Source organism: Mastigoproctus giganteus, chromosome 4 (assembly GCF_048544385.1).
Source record: "Mastigoproctus giganteus isolate SK-2022 chromosome 4, ASM4854438v1, whole genome shotgun sequence".
NCBI classification, from domain to species: Eukaryota; Metazoa; Arthropoda; class Arachnida; order Uropygi; family Thelyphonidae; genus Mastigoproctus; species Mastigoproctus giganteus.
The window spans coordinates 64,632,854-64,655,703 of NC_143578.1; the positions used below are offsets into that span (position 1 = coordinate 64,632,854).

General features: G+C 38.4%; 1 protein-coding gene across 1 annotated transcript in view; it reads left to right on the top strand.

Moving 5' to 3' along the window:
- Positions 1-3,181: 3,181 nt before the first annotated feature.
- Positions 3,182-22,850, top strand: part of LOC150086800 (transketolase-like protein 2) — a 199,701-nt gene continuing 180,032 nt past the window's right edge. Inside the window, exon 1 of the mRNA XM_090372758.1 lies at positions 3,182-3,370. Coding sequence (XP_090228884.1) covers positions 3,270-3,370 — 101 coding nt within the window. The 5' untranslated portion in view covers positions 3,182-3,269. The remainder of the gene's footprint in view (positions 3,371-22,850) is intronic.

The window sequence follows — 22,850 nt, forward strand, 5'->3', positions numbered from 1 at the left end:
ATCGGTAGATGTGTTGTTTTTTTGCTGCTGTTGTTTACTAATGATGTTATGACGATATGGTCAAGTATTTATAGAAAAAGTTGAAAGCGTGAATATGTTTGTTATGACCAATATGTATATGTGTGCCTTGCATGGCCTTAGTTGCTTCAACTAGAATGCTACACCAAACAAGCAAGGACAGTGAAATACTTTTCTGTATATCACTGATCTTGGAAGTAGTATAGAATTTTCAAATATAATCATGTGTTCCTTGTAAGTATACATGTGACTATGCATGAGTAAACCTATTATATAAATTCCTTCTGGGTCAGCAATTTCTATGACAAGCAGTATACAGTATTTTTATTAAAAAAAAAAAAAAAAATCGGGTATGGCTGTGTCGGAGCACTGCTGGAGGGGTTTTTACGTGAATACGTCACGACATAGTGTGCATAGTGTTAGGGTTGGGCGCCACCTGTGCTTTCCCACATCTGCGCCATATGTACACTGTGAAGAAATACAGAACACTGTAAATGCCAGAAAAGTGTAGTGTGTTGAATGTGTAGTATTGTGTTGGGTTCTGTTGTGTGTCCTGGCATTTGGTCGCAGAACCCCAGATGGGATCCCACGTTGCCCGCACACACCACTAGGAGGTAGCCAGGCTGCCCATTATTCTCTGGCAGGTCTCCGTCAGGGTCGCCTGAGCTTCCTGAACGGAGACCAATTAAAAAAAAAAATAATAAAATAAAATAAAAAATAAAGAAAAATAAAAAAATAATAATAAAAAATAAAAATAAAATAAATATAATTAAAAAATATATTAATAATAAAAAAAAAAATAAAATAAAATAAAAATAATAAAAAAATAAATTAAAAAAATAAAAACAAATAAAAAATAAAATAATAATAATAATAAAAAATAATAAATAAATAAAAAAATAATAAATAAATAAAAAATAATAAAAAAATAAAAAAAAATAAATAAAAAATAAAATAAAATAAGAAAATAAATAATAAAAATAAATAAAAAAATAAGGTAGAGTGCAGCAGTACAAGGTGTACGGAAGAAGATGGGGGATGAAAGTAAGAGTAAGGGGATGTAGGTAAGGGCATCCCCTAAATTGACAGTGGAGCATATGCCCCACCAGGAGAAAAGGGGGAGGGGATAACTCCAGAAGGGTAGAAAAACCGCTCAGCGAGAGTGCTGAGTGTGATTTATATTTTGCGGTAGAGTGGTCAAGACCACTGGAGCCTACCCAACCATATGGAAAGTTAGCAGGTAATCCTACTCTGGATGTTCCAGGGTTAGCAAGTTGATGCTGGTAAAACAGTCAAGTACAGATTTTTTATTTCAAGTTTGAGTAAGTCCTTTACAGGTTTCTATCCCTGGCTTGAGTTAGTTGTAGCGTCCTGCGCCTAGAAAAGAGGTTCTGTGCATACTCCGTTAATGATTTGTAATATTGTTCTTCAGAAATTAGCAGGTGCTCCTGTCCTTGAGGTATGTGTTGGAGTCTGGTGTACAGTGTTCCTCGAAGATCGTTATAAATTGGGCAGTTATAAAGAAGATGGTCCCAATCTTCAATTTCTCCACATGTACAGTAGGGGTTATTGATGATTCCCAAGGTAGTCAACTTATGATTTATACAGCCGTGTCCAGTTATAATATATGTACAGTAGAGGCCAGGAGAGAACCAAGGCGGCGACTTTGGATAAACTAGTTTGACATCCGGGATGAATTTCTTAGTTATCAGGCCCTTGTTCGTCTCTTCCCATCTTGTCTGCCAGATTTGTAGTAGCATGGCAGCTAGTTTTTTCTTTTCTTGCTTACAGTCAGTGCGGGTGTCGATGGTATGTCCAAAGATGGTAGATGGGATTCCCAGCGACAGGCAGTAGTGCAATCCTCGACGGATAACCTCCAAGTCAAGGGGAGGACACCTGCAAGAACCTGGAGGGCCGGAGAACTTACTGTGCAACAGGCCCTGGTAATGGCAAGCAGTATACTTCGCTGAATTGTTCCCAGTTTGCATTTATTGCGAACAATTATTGCTCTATGGTACCAAATCCCTGATCCGTATGTAATAACAGGGAGGAATATAGCGTTATACAGGAGTTTGAGTGTTCTCTGGTTCAGACCCGTGTCACACCTGCTTACTCGGACGATTAAGGCTGCATAATTTCTGATTTTTTCTTGAAGGTATGAGAGGTGCGGGAAGAAGGAGAGCTTTGAATCCAGGATGATACCCAGGTGTTTTAGGGAAGTTACCAGCTTGATGGTTTTTCCTTGTACCTTGATATTTGTAGGGTGCCTTTGAGAAGTATGGATTGTGTCTTCTGTGGGGAAATCCGGAGCTTGTGTAGAATCGCCCAGTCCTGTAAGAGTCCTGTAAGATAGCGGATTATATATGTGTTGGGAAGTGTAAATAAATGAAAACAAGTTTAATAATCGTCATTTACATCCATGGGTTCATGCGCTGCCGCCGTCAGCCGCGCGCTGCGCCGCTTCCATTTTTTTTCGCTCCCGATACTTCCTTATTCGTTCCGACCCAGACATTGAGGTATTATTGGAAAGCTGACGAGCTGCTCTTTCCCGTCGTGTGCGTTGACATATTTCTGGCTCGCTTTCCCGCGAGTATAGGCGGACATTGTGAAATTTCTAAAATTTTTCAACTTCAATCCACATTGTCTTCACCAACACTGTATTTAAATTTAATTATTTCGCATTAAACCGATAGATATGGACTAGAGCTATTGATTGACACTAAAACGAGCGTCGTACCACGACCGAGTGCGAAGTTATACTGGGTGAGTGTTTCCGAAGCGTGGCAGATCGTACAGAAAGTGGTGGACCCCCACTGCCACTAGTGTGGCGCGGCGCGCTATCTGAAGGTCACTGACGAATCTTTATTCCCTCAACTATCGAATGATATCAGTTTGGTTTGGCTACCATTAATATTCTAGAAATTATTAAGCCAAACCTTATCGAATGATTTCGTTACACTCAACTTTTTGTCACGTACCCCCTAGTACAGTACTGTTCTGAATTTAAAGACGTATTCACGTCAAAAAAAAAAAAAAAAAAAAAAAAGGTGTTTCTGAATTGTTGCCTACCAAAGCTCCTAAAATATTTCTTATTCATTTGTTGTGTTGAGTTTGTGAACGAAAGGGGGCAGCACCATTTCTTAAAGTTGTACATTCACTGAACGAATAATAATTGGTTTTCAGAAGGACATTTCGGTCGTGTCTTTGATAACTGTTACGCTTGGTTTTGCTTGTGTCTTCTGTCAAGAAAGATGACTGATTCTCGATCAAGTAAATCTCTGCAGGAGCTTAAAGACATTGCCAATAAATTACGGATCTACAGTATTAAAGCTACAAATGCATCAAAGTCAGGGTATGATGTTTTATTTTTTTTTAATATTCTTTTGGCAGAACCATTACTTTGAATTCGTTGTTAGCCTCTCTAGAGCAGGAATTCTCAAACGGACTGCCGATTGAGAACGCTGCTAGCATCTCTAAGCGATTCCGCGAAATTTGGAAACCTTCATGCAGGTGAATTGCAATCACTTTTTACGGACGTTGCGAATGTATAGTTTTTAACTCCGAAGGTTCCTTGAGTGAGGAGACCTTAAATCATTGTTCTATTCTATTCAGTCAAAATTACGGGTCCACGGCTTCTATATTTATGGTTACTGAAGTTTCTATCATCGTGCATTTCAAAGCGAAAATGTACGTGGCTTCTGATTATTTAATGTGTAATGCAGTGTTCCCAATGGACTGTTACACATTGCAGTGCCATTCTTGTTCGTAATACGCATCGATAATGTCATATGAATAATTTAATTATTAAACGTAAGATATTTATTAACGAGCGTTCCGTTTCTTTTTTTTTTATTTTTCCTTTCGAGCCCCCGGTGTAATGATGTAAACTCAACTATTGTAAAAATTGGAAAGAGTTAGCAATGTTACCGTGTTATTAGTAGATTGTATTCATTGAAAAATATAGGGTGACTCATCCTGTACCAAATATGCACTTAATATTCATATATATATATATATATATATATATATATATATATATATAAAGTTGCAAATCGGACCCTAGGTCAGAAACTTAAACCCTCGTTACATTATGCTTTCGACTTGCGGCATTTTGCCCGAACGTGATCCACCACAGTCAGATATGCAAAGCATAGTTCAGTTCCCATTGATGCATACAACGAGGTTAAAAAAAAAAAAAAAAAAAGTGTAAATCACAAAGTACGAAGTATGCACCGAGAATTTGGGGGGGGGGGGGATGAGATGATCTGACTGCTGATGCTGAGTTAGAGAAAATTATTTTTTTATTTTTTTTTTTTTGTGACAGCAGCATGGTCTAATGATGGGTATCGGTAAGATGCCTTAAATTGTATAATGATTTAGGTAATTAGCTTAAAAATTTCACGTGGTATAAGAGTGGTATTAATTAGTAGTAGCAGTGGCATGTGATGCAAGAAAGCAAGTGTATGAGCTTATGCAGCATCAGCCAAAAAAAAAAAAAAAAAAAATTGATAGGATATTATGATGTGGTTACAAAGGAACTGGATGCAAAAAATAATTTTGATATCATATATTTGGATTTCAGGAAAGCTTTTGACACTATTGCACATGGAAGACTGTTGTACAAATTGGAGTAGAATGGTATTAAGGTTAAGTTGCTACAATGGATAAAAGGATGGTTAAGTGGGAGAAGACAGAGGGTGGTAATCATCAATGGGTGCTGCTCTTCTTGGACTAATGTTATTAGTGGAGTCCACAGGGTTCGGTGTTAGGTCCCCTGTTGTTTTGTATATTTATCAATGATATTGATGAAGGTATATCAGGCTTAATGTCAAAGTTTGCAGATGATACAAATGTTGGCAGGGCTGTTAATGACAGTAATGGCAGTGTGCTACTGCAACAGGATCTAGATAATTTGGGCAGATGGGCTAAGAAGTGGCAACTGAAGTTTAACCTTGACAAATGCAAAGTACTGCATATGGGTAGAAGTAACCCCAGAGAAACATACCAACTGTGTGGTACTAAACTTAAGGTGGTAGAAAATGAAAAAGACCTGGGAGTAATTGTGCAGTTTTCTGAGCAATGCAGACAGGCTGCCAGGGCAGGTCATGGAGTTTTGTCAATGATATATAGGAATTTTGCTAGCAGGGAAAAGGAGGTGATTATCCCTCTGTATAAGGCAATGGTCAGGCCACGCCTTGAGTACTGCGTATAGGTCTGGAGGCCTCATTTTAGGAAGGATGTAGATTTACTTGAACGTGTACAGAGAAGGGCAACAAGATTGGTGAGGGGAATGAAGTAATATTCTTATTTTATTTTTCCATTTTGATCAAAACTATCTGAAGCCCTCACCACAAAGGATAGTGTATATTGATTCGCTTTTAAGATGGGAAATTTACATAATCACTATTCCTTTAAAATTTTATTTTCCGCTTTACTACCAACGCTTCATACATCGAAGTGATTTTAAGAAAATCGAGTTTGGATTGCTTTAGAAACATTCCCATTAAGTCTGCCCGTTTATGAATGGGGAAAAGCATTAGTAATTTAATTCAACTTTTGTGCAATCAGAATTATGCATGGTTCAAATTCCACTAAAATGGAATTTTTGTATTAAATGCACCAAAAATAAGGTTAAACATTAAAAACAAACTAAATTTAAAATATGTGAAAATTAACAAGTTAGTATTATTTCTGAATATGTGGTTTATTAAAATTTTATATAGTATTGCACTTTTTACAAAATTTTTTTAATTTTTTTTCAAAATGATATCTGTACAAATATATTTTCTTTTGTAGTTTTATTACTGATTTTTAAGTACTGTATTTTTAAAATTGCAAAATATAAATTATTATAACAAACAATGGGTCTTTAAAATAACTTTTAGTGATTATTCATTGAGTAGTTTCATTATAGTGAAATGGTTCTCTCCCCCCTTAGTTCATTTTAATAGGATTTTTCTGTTAGATCCCAGCATATTCTTGACATCACATTGAACACTGATGAACGTTGTCTAGCATTAGTACTATTTTAAATTGAATAAAACTTTGTGTAGCTGTTCACCTCTCTGCGATATTCATTATTTTTCTCCAGGTTGTAGTTTACAGACATTCTCTATCCCCCCCCTCCCATCCCAAACCATTCCATTCTGCATTGCCCGACAATTGTTCGTTCTGAATTTCAGCTTTGTGTGATTAGCCATTTTCAGTTTAGCATTAGTAGAGGCATATGATGCAAGAAAGCAAGCTTATGCAGCATCAGCCATAAAAAAAAAAAACCCTCCATTCGTTCCAAATGCCTGTCCAGCTCAGCCTTAAATTTATATAGGCTATCAACTTTCAAAACAGAAGACGGAAGCCTGTTCCATCAATGAATTACCCCCTGGCTAAAGGCAAATTTTCACACATCTATTCTACAACTGTCTTTCCTCAATTTGAATTTGTTCCCCCTAAGGTTCTTATTCTGAGCAAGAATCCCATCAGCATTCAGCTTGCTCAAGCCATTCAAGGCCTTATACACCTCAATCAGATTATCTCACAGGTGCCTACTCTCCAGGTGCTGAAATTTGCAGAACTTAAGCCTTTCTTGGTAAGAGCACCCCTTTGTTCCCCTCACAAATCTTGTTGCCCTTCTTTGTACTCGTTCTAGCAACTCTACATCCTTTCTAAAATGAGGCCTCCAGACCTGTACACAGTACTCTAGGTGTGGCCTGACCATTCCCTTGTATAACGGGATAATCACCTTCCTGTCCCTGCTAGCAAAATTCCTATATATCATTGACAAGACTCCATGACCTTCCCTGGCAGCCCCTCTGCACTGCTCAGTGAACTTCATATTTGACTGCACATTTACCCCCATGTCTCTTTCACTTTCCACTTCCCTGAGTGTAGTACCACACAGTTGGTACGTTTCTCTTTGGTTATTGCTACCCATATGCAGTACTTTGCGTTTGTCAATGTTAAACTTCAGTTGCCACTTCTTATCAGCCCATTTGTACAACTTATCTAGATCCAGTTGGAGTAGCATACTGTCTTTACTGTGGTTAACAACCCTGCCAACCTTTGTATCATCTGCAAACTTGGACATTAAACCTGATATACCTTCATCAATATCATTGATAAATATACAAAACAACAAGGAGCCCAACACCGAACCCTGTTGAACTCCACTAATAACATTTGACCACAAAGAGCAGTGTCCATTGATTACCACTCTGTCGTCTCCCATTCAACCATCTCTTTATCCATTGTAGCAACTTACCCTTAATGGCATACCTCTCCAATTTGTACAGCAGTCTTCCATGTATAACAGTATCAAAAGCTTTCCTGAAATCCAAGTATATGATATCAAAATTATTTTTGGCATTCAGTTCCTTTGTGACTACATCATAGTATACAATCAAATTGGTCAGACAAGACCTCCCTTTAACAAACCCATGTTGTGTTAACTGTTACTGCAGACTTGTCTAGATGATCCTCCAGTGCTTTCTTAACCAGTTATTTTCCCCAGAACACAAGTTAAACTAACAGGTCTATAGTTAGTTATGTGTCATCTTTTGAACCCCCCCCCCTTTGTGAATTGGTGATACATTTGCACACCTCCAGTCCATGGGACCTCCCCTGAATCAAAGGAAGCTCTTGTAATTATGGTTAAGGGTTTGCTTACTTCCTTTGCTGCTTCCTTTAATTTGACTTGGCGCATTATAGCCTTTAGATGCTAATGCGCCATAAAACAAACAAACAAGCTTCCTTTAATATAACTGTATAGATCCCATCCACCCCAGGTGCCTTTTTATGTTTAACTTCAATTTCTTCTCCATGTTGCTCTCAGTTATTACAAGATCACATAGCTCCCTGTTAGTTTAATAAACTTCTGGCACTCCCCTCATTGAATAACTTCTCATGTGTGAATGTTGATGTAAAATGCTCATTCAGTTTATCAGATACCCGAGCATGATCATCAGTAGTCAACCCATCTATGTTAAGTTGTCCGATCTGATTCATCCCTTTCCTTGTAGAGTTTACATAAGTAAAGAACTCTTTGCTGTTTTTCTTTGCATCCTTTGCCAAAGATTTCTCATACTCTGCCTTTGCCTGCCTAACCTCCTTTGTGACTTGATTATAGACTAGTTTATATCTGCCATAGGCTTCTGTGTCGCCTAATAATTTATATGCATCCCATACATTTTTCTTCTCTGCCACGAGTCTCATTAGTTCATTTGATAACCATTTAGGCCTAAACCTTGAACAGTATTTCTTAGTTGGAATGAAAAGCCTAGTAGATCCACATCATGGATCTAAAGCGAGTGACTAAACCACAAGTTCCAGTCAATATCTGGAAAGTTAAAATCCCCCATTATAAGACATTCTGATTTACTGGCCCACTATTTCTCTGCACAATTGCTCATTATACTCATCAGATTCATTAGGCCTATAACACACATCCACTCTCATTTTTACTTTACCAGTGCTTATGTCACACCAAATAGACTCAACATTGCATTGTCCACCAACATCAATTGGATGCACTTTCTTAACTAACAGTATAGCCCCTCCTCTCTTCCCGTTTACAGTCCTATAAAACAATTCAGTTTAATTATAACCACTGTATATAGAAAAAATAAAATACAAATAAAATACATGGATAAAATATAAGTTGAATTAAATAATCATCCTTTAGACATTAACAGTAATTTTTAATAAGTAACCCTCGGATTTAAGTTAATTTTTTTTTTTTATATTCGTGGACAACATGGTTTGGTTATATTATAATGGCATTTTATAGAGTAGCATTTTATTTTGGGTGTATATAAACAGAGACAAGTAAGTTATAAGGCATAGTTTTTTAGGCACATCACCATACAGGGGTGAATAAAATAATAATGGAAACACCTGTGATAAGAGTTACAGGTATAGCCACCTTTTGCTTTTAAAACAGCTGGTATTCTACATAGAATAGAAATCTTGAACTGTCTTAAGAGGAATACTGGACCATTCTTCATGGAGGAATGTTTCAAGCTTCTTGCGTGATGAAGGTGGAGGAAATCTGCTTCTCACTCTCCTCTCCAAATAAGCCCACAATGGTTCAATAACATTTAAGCCTGGTGATTGTGCAGGCCATGGGAGAGGCTTAGCCTCAGTTTCTTTCTTCTCAAACCAGATTGGACACATCTGGCTATGTGTATTTGAACATTTGTGGGGAAAAAATGTTTGCACCATGGGATGAACTTGGTTACTCACAATATCAAGGTGGCAGTAATTGGAGGATGAACAATGGCAGACCATTGTTGATCCTCCAATGATGCTCCACGTTTGATTGTTAGCACAAGACAGCAGATCTGCTTCCTTTGGCATTCTCCAAATGTAAACTCTCCCTGATGTTCGAAAAAATGTGAATAATGATTCATCTGAATATGACGTTTTCGGTCAAGTGCTCAGTTTTTATGCTCTTTACACCACTGCATCCTCTTTCTAGCATTAGCATCAGCAATGAGTGGCTTGGCAATAGTGGCTCTACTATAAATTTCAGTTTTATGAAGCTCTTGCTAAGCTGTTTTGCTGGAAAATGGATTGCTGAGACTTACATTAAGTTTTGCAGTGTTTTTAGGGCGGTATTTTATGTTTTTTGAGCTATAATCCTTTTCAGTGTCCAGCAGTCTCTTTTAGTCAGCTTTGATTTTCTGCCGCAATTTCTCCTATCAGATTTTTTCTCCATATATGGTGAATGCAAACATTTTTGATACAGTTGCTCTGGATACGTTAAACAAATTGGCAGTTTTATTCATGGATGCCTGTGAATAAAATATGTACTAACAATTTGACCTATTTGGAATCCAGTTGTTTTTTTCATGCACCTTTTCATATCACCTCTAAATAAACATCAGGCTTTATCATCTTTCCTTCACAATACTACCTGCAAGAAAAAAAAGACAACCATAACTGCATGTTCATAAATACATCATACAGCCATTACAAAATCCATTACTTTCATATCAGTTATTTCCACTATGTTGATCCCCCCTCTTCCTGTATATGCATAAGTGCCTATCATCTTCCCACGTCTGTCCATCTGTCTGTTCATCTGTTTGCATGTAACAACCTGATTCTTAGTAGATGGATTTACATGAAATTTTGTTTGGTTCATATTGAAATATTTTTTAGAAATTCCAAATTTCATTAAAATTGGAAAAACCCATACAGTTTGTATATGGAAAAGAGAAATTCTTAGATTAGCATTAGTAGTGACATATGATGCAAGAAAGCAAGCTTATATGGCATCAGCCAAAAAAAAGACTCTTTCCATTTCACCTGTCCATTCCCTCCAAACATTTGTCTAGTTCTTCCTTGAATTTATTTAAGCTATCATTAGCATTAGCATTAGCATTAGTAGAGGCATTTGATGCAAGAAAGCAAGCTTATGCAGCATCAGCCAAAAAAAAAAAAAAAAAAAACCCACTTCCACTTCACCCCTCTGTTCGTTCAAAATACCTGTCCAGCTGAGCCTTAAACTTATTTAGGCTATCAACCTCCACCACAAGGGATGGCAGTCTGTTCCACCAACCAACCACCCGCTGGCTAAAGGCAAATATCAATTTCCGAAACAACGGATGGAAGTTTGTTCCAGCAATCAACCACTTGCATGCCAAGGCAAATTTCTGCACATCTATTCAACAGCTGTCTTTCTTTAATTTGAATTCATGCCCCCTCAAGTGCGTAATCTGAACAAGAAGCCCATCGGCATTGAGCTTGCTTAAACCATTCAAAGCCTTATACGCCTCAATCAGATCACCCTGTAGTTGCCTAGCCTCCAGACGCTGCAATTTGCAGAACTGAAGCCTTTCTTGGTAAGAGCACCCCTTTGTTCCCCTAACCAATCTCGTTATCCTTCTCTGTACTCATTCCAGCAGCTCTACATCCTTCCTAAAATGAGGCCTCCCGGCCTGTATGTGGTACTGAAGATGTAGCCTGACCATTACCTTATACAAAGGGATAATCACCTCCTTATCCCTGCATATAAAATTCCTGTATATCATTGACAAAATCCTATGAGCTGTCCTGGCAGCCTGTCTGCACTACTCAGAGAACTTCATATCTGATTGCACAATTACTCCCAGTTTTTTCATTCTTTACTACTCTGAGTGTAGTACCACACAGTTGGTACATTACTCTGGGGTTACTGCTTTCCTTATGGTACTTTCCATTTGCCAATGTTAAACTTCAGTTGCCACTTCTCAGCCAATTTGCCTAACTTTTCTAGATCCTGTTGCAGTAGCATACTGTTATTAACAACCCTGCCAACCTTTGTATCACTGTAAACTTTGACATTACATGTGATATATAACTTCATTAATATCATTGATAAATATAGAAAACAATGGGCCAAACAGTGAACCCTGGGGGACTCCACTAATAACATTAGTACATGAAGAGCAATGTCCATTGATTACCACTCTGTCTTCTCCTACTCAACCATCCCTTTATCCATAGCAGCAACCTGCCCTCGATGCCACATACTGCTCCAATTTGTACAGCAATCTTTTTATGTGAAATAGTATCAAAAGCTTTCCTGAAATTAAAGTAGAGTCAATTTTAGTTAATTGTGATTTACATTGGGGCTAGAACACTTTTACCCATTTAAGTGGCTGCCCCAGTAATGCGAAGTTTTATCCAAAGAGCTAAAACACACACACGTTTCTTGTCGAGTTGGCAGTACAAAGCATTAAAAAGGTATAAAACAAAAGACAAACTACTGTTTACTGAACAACAGAAATGCACATGTATTTAAATGAATTTTTATACAAATATTAAAAAATAATTTACACTAAAAACAAGCTAAATGTAATGTACATATTTGTCAAACAAGCATGAAGTCCCTAAGAGTTATATTGGAGAAATTTATTGAGTGTACTCTGGCTTGTTCTCTTTATAGACTGCAATTGAACAAAATCAGTATAGATATCTAGTGCAAATGTAGGACTGCCTTCTGCATAAAGTAGCATCATAATTCAGCAATAAATTTCCTTGCATTCTGGTTAGCCACTTGCTCATCGTCATCACTTTCCTGAGCTTGTGATGTCTCTTGGTGTTTTGCTGCGATTTGTTCAACAATTACATCCTCACAATTTTCATTGCGACATTGAAGACTTGTCAATGCATAAAATCTCTTCATAGTTTCTTATGTGCTGCAATTCGAAATTATTTAATTTTTAGTATAGGTTGTATCTGACATCTCCAAGCCTGCATTCTTAAAACCATAGTGAGTAAAGCAGTTCTAAATTGTTTTGCTGTTTATTTCTTGCCAACTATCGGTGAAAAATTGTACTGCTTGTAAAATGGTAACCCTTGCACTGACTTCTTTCTTTGGTTTTTGAAGATATCAGTAGATTTTCTTCAATTGCTTCAAGATAATTTATTAACCATCTGTGATAAATTATGTTAAAATTTTTTTACGATTCTCATGTCTGTCGGCTGTACCAAGGATGTTGTGTCAAACAATTTCAAACAATTTAAATAAGGGTGTGCCGCATAGTTTTTTTTTTTTTTGTTTTATGTAAATCCCAAACACGAGAGGTATTAAAACCTATAGTACTTAGTACCGTGCTTGGGTTGAAGGTTGACAAGACGAAAGAAGATATTTGTTGACATTGGACTTTAACTTCTGTAGACTGTAATTTTCAGGAAATACGTACGAAGGAAGGTTGTTCTAGAAAACAGCAGTTTAATGAATAAACGAGGAAGATGAAAAGTTTGTTCTGTGAGTTTGAAGTTGGACAGTAAACGGATGTTGGCTGGTGGCTGCACGTGTTCGGACTGTTTTGAAAGAGAGAGCGGGAATTATAGAAGCCAATTCAGAAAAACAGTGCCCGTGGAAGTATCTGTAGAAGAGGCATGCAGCAGAAACAGTATGTCTATGAGACACCGAGTGGAGAGACTGTTAGAGATGAATCATTAATTAACCTAATTGCCCTCTTCTGAATAGAATCAAGAAGCCTGAGAGAGGTTTTGGGGGCACCACCCCAGATGTGGTAACAATATTCCATGGTAGGGTGGATTTGGGGTTTATAGAGAATGAGCAGCTGTTTGGAAGAAAAGTAACGCCGAGAGCGAAAGAGAAAACCAAGTTTTTTAGACGCAGAGGAAGCAATATTTGTAATGTTCTTGTGCCAAGAGAGATTAAAAGTCAGGGTAATCCCGAAAAGAGATATATCAACTTGCCTAGAAATTGGAGTGTCACCAAAGATAAGCATAGGAACAGAAGAATAATTTTTGCAAGATATAAGACAAGACTGAGTTTTAAAAGGGTGGAAATCAACTAAGTTGCCTTTACCCCACTGGAGAATTACCTGAAGATCGGCATTTAAGGAATAGGTAGCAGATTTTCGAGAAGTTGAAGCTGATTGAGCAGGGCAAGGTTTCTCAAAATGGAAAGTGGAATGCAATGTGCTATCATCGGCAAAACTATGGATAGGATTTCCAGTTAATGGAAGAAGGTCATTAATATACAAGAGGAAAAGAGTGGGGGAAAGAACTGAACCTTGGGGACACTGGCATTAGTGGAGAAGTCAGAAGACAGAGAGCCATCTACCATCACCCTCAGTGAGCAATCAGAGAGAAAATTGGATAACCAATTACAAAAAACAGTTGGCAAACCATAAGATGGAAGCTTGTTTAGAAGACCTTTATGCCAAAAACGATCGAAAGCCTTTGATATGTCAAGAGCAACTACTTGTGTTTCACCGAACCTTTCCATTGAATTAGTCCATAAATGGGTAACATAAGCCAGAATATCACCAGTGGATCGACACTGACGGAATCCATACTGGTGATCATTGATCAGATGGAAGGTTTCTAGGTAGTTTAAGAGTTGGCGGTTAATTGATTTCTCCATTACTTTAGAAAGGGTAGAAGTAATTGCAATGGGACGATAATTGGATGGGAGGGATTTGTCACCCTTTTTAGGAACTGGTTGGATGTGAGCAAATTTCCAAGCAGAAGGAAAAACACCTTTAGAATAACAAAGTGAAAAAAGACGGCAAAGAATAGGAGTAAGTTCAGGAGCACAGGTTTTGAGAACAAGTGGAGAAATACCATTGGGACCTGGAGCTTTCTTAGCATCAAGATTCGTCAAAATCCTTCTGACATCCTTTTGACGGAAGACCACAGGACGCATTGAATGGAGCGTGTTGGGAATGGTGGGAGGTGTTTTACCAAGATCATTAATACATGAGTTGGAAGAAAAATGGGATGCTAGCAGGTCAGCTTTATTTTTAGCTGAAGTGGCAACAGAACCATCTGGTTTGGACAGAGGTGGGAGCAGAGATGGGCAAAAGTTGCAGCTAATAGCTTTGGCAAGAGACCAGAATGCTCGGCTACCATTAGGGCAAGAAGCAAGTTTTCTACTCTTTGTCTGTTCAAACTCTAGTTTGGACTGATTAATAACTGCTTTACAATTGTTGTGAGCTTTGGTGTAGGCAGAAAATGAAACTGAAGAATTAGAAACAAGCCAATTATGATATGCAATGTTCTTCTCTTGAACAGCCTTACACATTTATTGGAAAACCAAGGTTTAGATAATGGACAAGATTTTAAAGTGGAGTGTGGGATAAAGGATTCCATTCCTGCAAGAATAATTTCACTGACATGATCTGAGCAGATGTTGACATCAGAAGTTTTGAAACAGTAATCCGACCAAGGAAAAGAAGAAAAGAAATCTTGCAGGTCATCCCATTTTGCATTCTTGTAATGTCAAACAACACGAGGTTGGGAATAGCCATGAGATAAAGACTCCATTGGAGAAGAGACAATCACCAAGTTGTGATCTGAAGTGCCTAAAGGACCTCTCACTTTGACTGTGTACTTAGAAGGGTTATTTGTGAGAAAAAGATCAGGCGTGTTGGCTGTATGGTTAGGATTGTCCGGTATTCTGGTAGGTAAATGAACAATCTGTGTGAGGTCATTAGTAATTGCAAAAGCCTCAGCATCTCAACCAGCTGGGTCGGTGTGACTAGAAAATGGAAGCCAGCTGGAGTTGTGAACATTAAAATCACCAAGTAAAATTACCTCACTGTTAGGAAAGTTGGACCGGAGAAAGTCAAGTTGCAAAGAGAGGAAGTCAAAGAGCTCCAAGTGATTAGTGGAGTTGGGAGAACGGTAGAGACAACAGATGAATTTGACACAATGAGGTAGAGAGATTTTAAGCCAGAGAAGATCGAAGAGAGGAGATTCCAAATTGCCAAGTCTCTGACAGGGAATATCAGAATGGACATATGCATATGTACCACCTTTGAGGCGAAAGGAATCATACAGCGAATAATTTGGGCATCTGAGATGAGCAGTAGTTGAATCAACTGATAACTGAGATTCTGTCAGAAAAAGTACATGGGGTTTGGCAGACTGCAAGTGGAAATGGACATCGAGATTAGAATTGAGACCACATATATTTGTGAAATGAATTATGAAGGGTTTGGGAGGTTTAGATATTTTTGCAGATAAGCTTGCTCTATTAGTTTGACAATTCATGGTGTATTCAATAGTAAGAAAAAGTGGGTGGGACATGCTATATGAAGTAAAGAAATTTTTGGGTATGGCATATACATGGTAAGAATATAACCAGATCCTTAACATAACGTGGGCTCGACAATGCCCCCCTGCATACACACTACTCGGACTCCCTCCAGTCACTATCTGGCAGAGTAGAGGTAGCAAGATTATGCACTAGCTGATCCGGAAGCCTCCTAGATAGCTACCAATAGGTTCGGTCCGGTGTACTAACTAGCGGCTGGCCTGCGAACACCGTTTTAGAGCTGTACTCTCGAAATGTAAGGAATATTGGATCTTGCCACGATGTTCATCATAACCTCAAAAGTCATCAATCATACTGCATGATGGAAGAGATGGGGAAGGGTTGACCGGAACTTAGCTCTAGAGACTAAACATGGGTTCCACCACTTCAAGCCTCCAATAAGCAAAGTGGTGGTATTGCACTGGTTGATGAGTTATCTACCACCTAGTACTGCCTGGTAACATAGAGGGGGCGGCATTCCTCCAGGTGGTGTGGGCGCCACACCTCAACCCCTGCTTACGTTGGTTCACACCTGAGGTGGTCACCCACCACGTACTTATGCATGGAGGGTATACCCAGGATTACTAACAGTCCCACCATCGTGAAGGTGCAAGCAGAGGATTTGGCTGTCACAGACCATCCGGACTTTGCCGAAATTGGGTCCACTTGACTTGAGTATCGCCCGAATATCAGTTCCATCAGCGTTTTAGACTCCTAGGTTGCAAGTACAGCTTGTCTGGCATATCTGAGAGTATGTCTGTGACAACCTCAAGGACCTTCTAGGTTGTCTAGAAGCAGCAGAATTTTTATTGGCTTCTGTTACAGTTCTGCATCCCAACTCATTAGCCATTTCTTAAAAATGTCAGAAGTCATCCATGCATTCTTGCTGGCATAATATAGAACTGGCAAACTGTCCATTTTAAGCCCATTGAAACTTAGTGCTTTTCCCTGTAATCAACAGCTTCCATTTATCATTTCCTGACATGTTGAGCAGCACAACATAGTTACATGATCCATTGCTTTTTTTGGACATGACAGTGTTGCTCGTTTGTAGCTCATGGAACTGTCCAGCATGGCACGATGAAACAGGTCTGTTTCATCGGCATTGTAGATGTCATTTGCACAAAATTTCTGGAGCAAATTGAGCAGTTTTGTAGATTTTCTTTGTTCAGCAGTGATCACTTATAGCATCAGCACTATCCTTCTCGCTTTTGTGAATTAAATGCTGCCTGGATTTCCATAGAGACAACCAACCATTTGTTGCTTTGAAATTCACTTGACCCAGCTTTTTAGCTAACTCTTCTGATTCAGTTTTTAGCATTGGACCATTCATATGCATGCCTCATCCAGTTATATTAGAGAAAACTATTAATTGAGTGCCTCCTCGATATCTGGATCCTTGCCTTCTTGCTTCCATTTTTGGGATGTTCTCTGTTGTCCCTCTCGCAATTTGTTTTGTTGATGTATCATGCATACGATTGTTGATTTTGGCACTTGTTATCTCTGCCAGTTGGTGATGAATGGTGTTAAGTGGTTGGCTTTTGATTTGGTCAAGTAAAGTGATTCTGTTAGCTAGTGTAAATCTTTCCATGGCATCTTAGTAGGGGGGCCTGAAATTTAAAGAAAAAAATGAAAGAAAAAAACAAAATTGCTACATTGTTTGATACACCTTTTTAGCAAGTAAGTTAGTCCACAAGCCTCATACTCGTAGTGATCACAAGCGTGTTATCTAGCAGAATCGCTACTCTGTCTGAATGTGCATGTCCTCGTTACTGTGACTTGGCGATGACTGACTCAACAGTGGTCTCTAAGCCACACGCTACAAGTGTGCCATCTACAGTTCATTATTTGCCATGAATAGTATACTCCTACTCTATTACTCATACTCATTCTGATTAAGCAGCGTGGTGGCCCAAATAAGTGGAAGAAAATTCAGGTTATATTCTCAGATTTGTTTCTGATCTTCAAGGTTTGCTCCAAATAAATGGCTGCTCAGTTAACAGATGGCCCAGTTAACCTTCTGGATAATTGAACCATATATTGTATATGATATCAAAATTATTTTTTGCATCCATTTCCTTTGTGACCATATTGCAGTACCCAATCAAATTGGGCAGACAAGATTTTCCCTTAACAAAACCATGCTGTGTCTGAACTATAACTGCAGTCTTGTCTAGATGATTCTGCATTAGTTCTTTAACCAGTGAGTTCATTATTTTTCCTGGAGCAGAAGCTAAACCAGTGGTTTTCAACCTTTTTTTTAATAACGGCACCCCTAAGTAATTTATTTTATTTTGCAGCACCCCTACTCAATTTTCTGCCTGTTTGATCCGATTCTCTCTCTCTCTCTCTCTCTCTCTCTCTCTCTCTCTCTCTCTCTCTCTGTGTAATATTAAAAAAATTTATATGTTATATGATATTTATTACAATAATATAATTATAAAAATTACATTTTATAATACAAATTATATATATATACAGTATATAATTTTATTCTTTATATAGAAATACTAAGTAAACCTCAATTTATAGATCACCACAAAATTAAAAAGATACTGTGCACCATTTTATAATGAAATAAACATAAATAAAAAAAATAAGTTTAAGTAACTTAAACCCAAATTACCAAAAGGCACTTCTGGAATGTTGCGGCACCCTGGTTGAAAACCACTGAGTTAAACTAGCAGGTCTGTAACAGCCCTCATTCCATTCCCCCCCCCACACACACACAAAAATTGACAAAAATGAAAGTATGTTTTTGCATTAATTGACAAGGAAAATGCAGATTACTACCATTTCAATATATATTCTATCAGCTGTTGGGATGGTTCTAAATTCAGAGCTGAGTTTAGAACCATCCCAACAGAAATATTACTATAAATTTTGAATAGGAACTCTGATCCATTTGAAAAGTTCACTGTTTAGAATATTTTAGGAATCTTTGTAACAAATTTTCATGTTAATGGGTTGACTATGTTAAAAATCGTGAATTATTACTGTTTGCTATCATGCCTGAAATGTAGCGTGCTATGTAAGTTAACTAACTTGTTTTAACAAGTACTGAAATACTACTTGCCTCCCTTTTCAGTGTTGTGGGCACCGGCAGTTTAGGAGAGACTTTGATTTAACTTCACTTTTATTTCCAAGCTTGTGGGAGAATTTCTTCTTCCCTCCAAAAATATTCATGTGTAAATGAATCTTGTTAGTAGAGCATTTAGTTTAGAATTGCAGCCATTCCTCACTTAATGATCTTAATTCTCAAAAAACAAACATTAAGTGAAGCATGGATATTGAATTTGTATTTTGCTCTGATAAAGATAATAATATAAAACTTAATTAACCCCAGGGGCTCACATCTGGTGAGTATGGGCTTGGCACACCCAGGGTCCTCAGCTGGATATCATCATACTTCTCTTTCTTGGTGATTTCCTTCTACTTCGCTCTCTCGCTCTCTCTCGCTCTCTCTCTCTCTCTCTCTCTCTCTCTCTCTCTCTCTCTCTCTCTCTCTCTCTCTCTCTCTCTCTCTCTCTCTCTCTCTCTCTCTCTCTCACACACACACACACACACACACACACACACACACACACACACACACACACAGGGTAACTCAGAAATTTTTTTTTTGGCTGGTGCAGCATAAGCCTCAGGCTTCCTTGCACCATATGGCTAATAATAATAATAAGAAATAAGCTCACAAGGCAATGTATTTGTTGGGGGGGTACCTTCTGTTGTGTATGTGTGTGTGAGAGCACATGCACCATTTTTTTCTTTCTTTACTTCTTTGTTCATTTCTTTCTTTGATGCATAGTTTGAAATAATAGCACTTGTGTAAAAGTTGTGAAAAAATTCTGTTAACATATTTAATACAAAATTTAATATAAATAAATAAATAAAAATCTACAAAAAACATTTACTTTTTTCGTTGTTTTTTGTACGTTTTGTAACATAGGTATTGAAAATTATACAACAAGAAATTACTTAACATAATCAAAAATTGCTTTTGTACTCTGAAAAGATTTATATATAGCAAATGTTCAAAATGGCAACCTTGAGTCTGTAGGCATTTTCTGCAAACAGATGTAGACTTGCAACAGGAGCATTTTGATGTGACCTGTTAACTGGCCTTGTCAGTTTAGTTAACAAATACTTTGATACAAAGTTTGGTCAATGAAAGGAATTGGGGTATGCTAATGCTTACAAAATCTAGAGAAATTGGCAGAGAAGTGGCAGTTGAGGTTTAACATTGATAAATGTAATCCTAGAACAATATAACAATTGTATGGTGGTATCACAATCAAGTTAGTAGAGAATGAAAAAGACTTGTGATACAGTCTGAATATAAAGTTCTCTAAGCAGTGCAGACAGCGTGCATGGGTTCTGTTAATAATATACAGGAAATTTTCTGGCAGTTTATAAGCAGGTGATTATTTCATTGTATAAGGCAGTGGTTAGGCTACATCTTGAGTACTGCATACATGTCTGGAAGCCTTTTTGGGTGAACCTGTTGGAATGAGTGCAGAGAAGAGCAAAAGGTTAGTCAGGGACACAAGGGTACAAAGAAAGAATTCAGTTCTGCAACTTTCAGAACGATTCAATTACTGTGTTTATGATTTTCCCTCATCAGAAAACTCTAGCTAACTTTTTCTGTTTTAACTGCTCATTACAGTTAATTTCAATCTTTGATTGACAAATAGTGAAACCCAAACAGTGTAATTATAACATAACATTACAATGTAATTAAGATTTTAGTACAGGCATCAGCATACAGTTTGGGCATTTTTTTTTTTTTTTTTTAAATCAGTGTGCTTCCATTTCACAACTAATTTGGTGATTTCCACCTTCCGATATTTTAAGATTTTGTATACGATTAGCTTTTTTATATGATCACATATATTGAAGTGCACTTTCGTTTCGAGTGCCGTACTTTTTTTTACGAAATCCATCAAACACTATCCTCTGTTTATTGGCCATCGATGGTACCTTCGGTGGTAGATATTCTGCTGTTAGGGTTGAATTTGCATACGAGCACATTTGTGCCATCAGATATTTGATCCTTTTTATATAATCTCACAGATTATACAGTGTTCATTTTAAAAGTAAACCCACTTTTAAATACAGCATAATGTTACCAAGTAATGATCACTGGGATTGTTGAGCAGTGCCGGACAGAAGAACAGTGAGGCAAAAAATATATACAGGGTGTCTCAACAAACGTTTAGGGGAGGTAGGTAACATCTAAAGGAATATGAATCGCATAGGAACCCATAACCGGAAACGTCACGGGAAAGTAGTAGCAGAGACACAAGACAGTAATTAGTGGCAAATATTTATTGACATAATATTGACAATGGAGTACGAGATGGATGCATTTCATGATGTTACAACAGATGCTCGAAGGTTCACCATGAGATGCGATGCATGCGTGACACCGACGCAGCATGGATTGGCGGACACGGTCGAACACACCTGGAGTGTCTTTGACAGTAGCAGCAGCGCAGACGAGTCTCGCCACGAGATCCATTTCCATCTCCACAGGCGATTCATACACAATAGATTTGAGGGGCCCCCACAGAAGAAATCAAGGCACGATAAATCAGGTGAGGGTGGGGGCCAGGCAACGGGTCCACCATGGCCAATCCATCGACCCCAAAACGCCTGTTCAAATGGTCACGAACACACCTTCCATAATGGGCATGCGCCCCGTCATGTTGAAACCAAATGTTGCGTCTCACATTTGCTGGAACATCGTCAAGTAACCCTGGTAGAACTTGTTCAAGAAAGATCCGATATTTAGCGGAGTTCATGCGGGATGGTAACAGGTATCGGCCGACTAAGCAGTCACCGACCATACCTGCCCACACATTTATTGCAAAGCGATGTTGTGCCGCATGGGGGCGCACACTGTGTGGGTTGTCGTAGGCCCACACATGAGCATTGTGCTGATTGAATAAGCCTTCCCGAGTGAAATAAGCCTGATTCGTGACCAAAACATAGGCTGGAAAATTCAAGTCTTGAACACTTTCTTGGAGAAACCACTGTGCAAAAGCCACATGTGCAGGATGACCTTGGGGGGGGGGGGAGCAGTAACTGAACGCTTTAGAGATGAAAGGGGTGTAAGGAATCGTCGTGCCAGACACGCTGTACACTGCAACGAGACACTCCTAAGGCAGCGGCAACAGCATGTATGCTGGTAGTAGGATTATTCTGGACGGCATTCAACACACTTTCTTCCATGGCGGGAGTTTGCGTCGAACATTGTCTGCCCACACTACTCCTGTTACCTCTAAATGACCCATAATCATACAAATTTTGATGCGCACGTGCAAACAAACGGTGGTCCGGTACATGTCTGTCTGGGAAGCGTTCTCCATAAATTCATTTAACGGCTCGTCCATTGCCCTCTGCTAATCCATACACTAGGTGCATGTCTGCCAGCTCACAGTTCATATATCGATGCATGCTCTTCGTGCAGCAACTACTGCTTGAATGAGTAAACCAGAAAATTTCCCGTCTCTACCAACTTACGGTGATGTTTCCGGTTATGGGTTCCTACGCGATTCATATTCCTTTAGATGTTACCTACCTCCCCTAAACGTTTGTACCAATATTTTTGGACACCCTGTATATCTTTAGTAAAGGGTGCCGAAAAATCATTTTTCCCAGGCCACAGAAATACCTTGGCACTGGTGTTGAGGGTGTTAGCGGAGGATGTTACTGAACTGGAGAAAGTGACAACTTTGAATTTCAAGTTTTTGGGTTTTCACAACCTGTTCGAAGTCACACTCATCATTACTGGTGAATAAACGTCATGACGTACGAGTATACCAGGTGCCTCCATAGCCAGGTGGGCAGGAGCAGCAGTGCGTAGCACACGCTTCTTGATTAGACCAGGGTTCGAGCCTGTGACCACCAAATACGGAGGATGCGGAAAGGTCAGGGAATGACTACTGCATATCCCTGGAGTAATATGGCCTTAGTTGTTAATGCTCCTAAAAACCAAATAACAAGAACGAGTATACCATCGAGCTATTTTTTTTTAGTGGAGTCTTAGTTGAAAGAAGTCTTATAGTGAATGTGAACAAAAATTATTGAAAAATTCCCTAATGTTAACTGTCCATGTAAAGCTGCAGTTTTCAAGATGATAAAGTTTCGTTAGTGTGGATGTTCTTACACATGACATTTTAGACATCAAACAAACAATTTTGCAATCCCCAGGCTATGGGAAACTGCATTCAAAAGGGGATGTCACTTGGTTCAGCTCATTTTGCTGTAA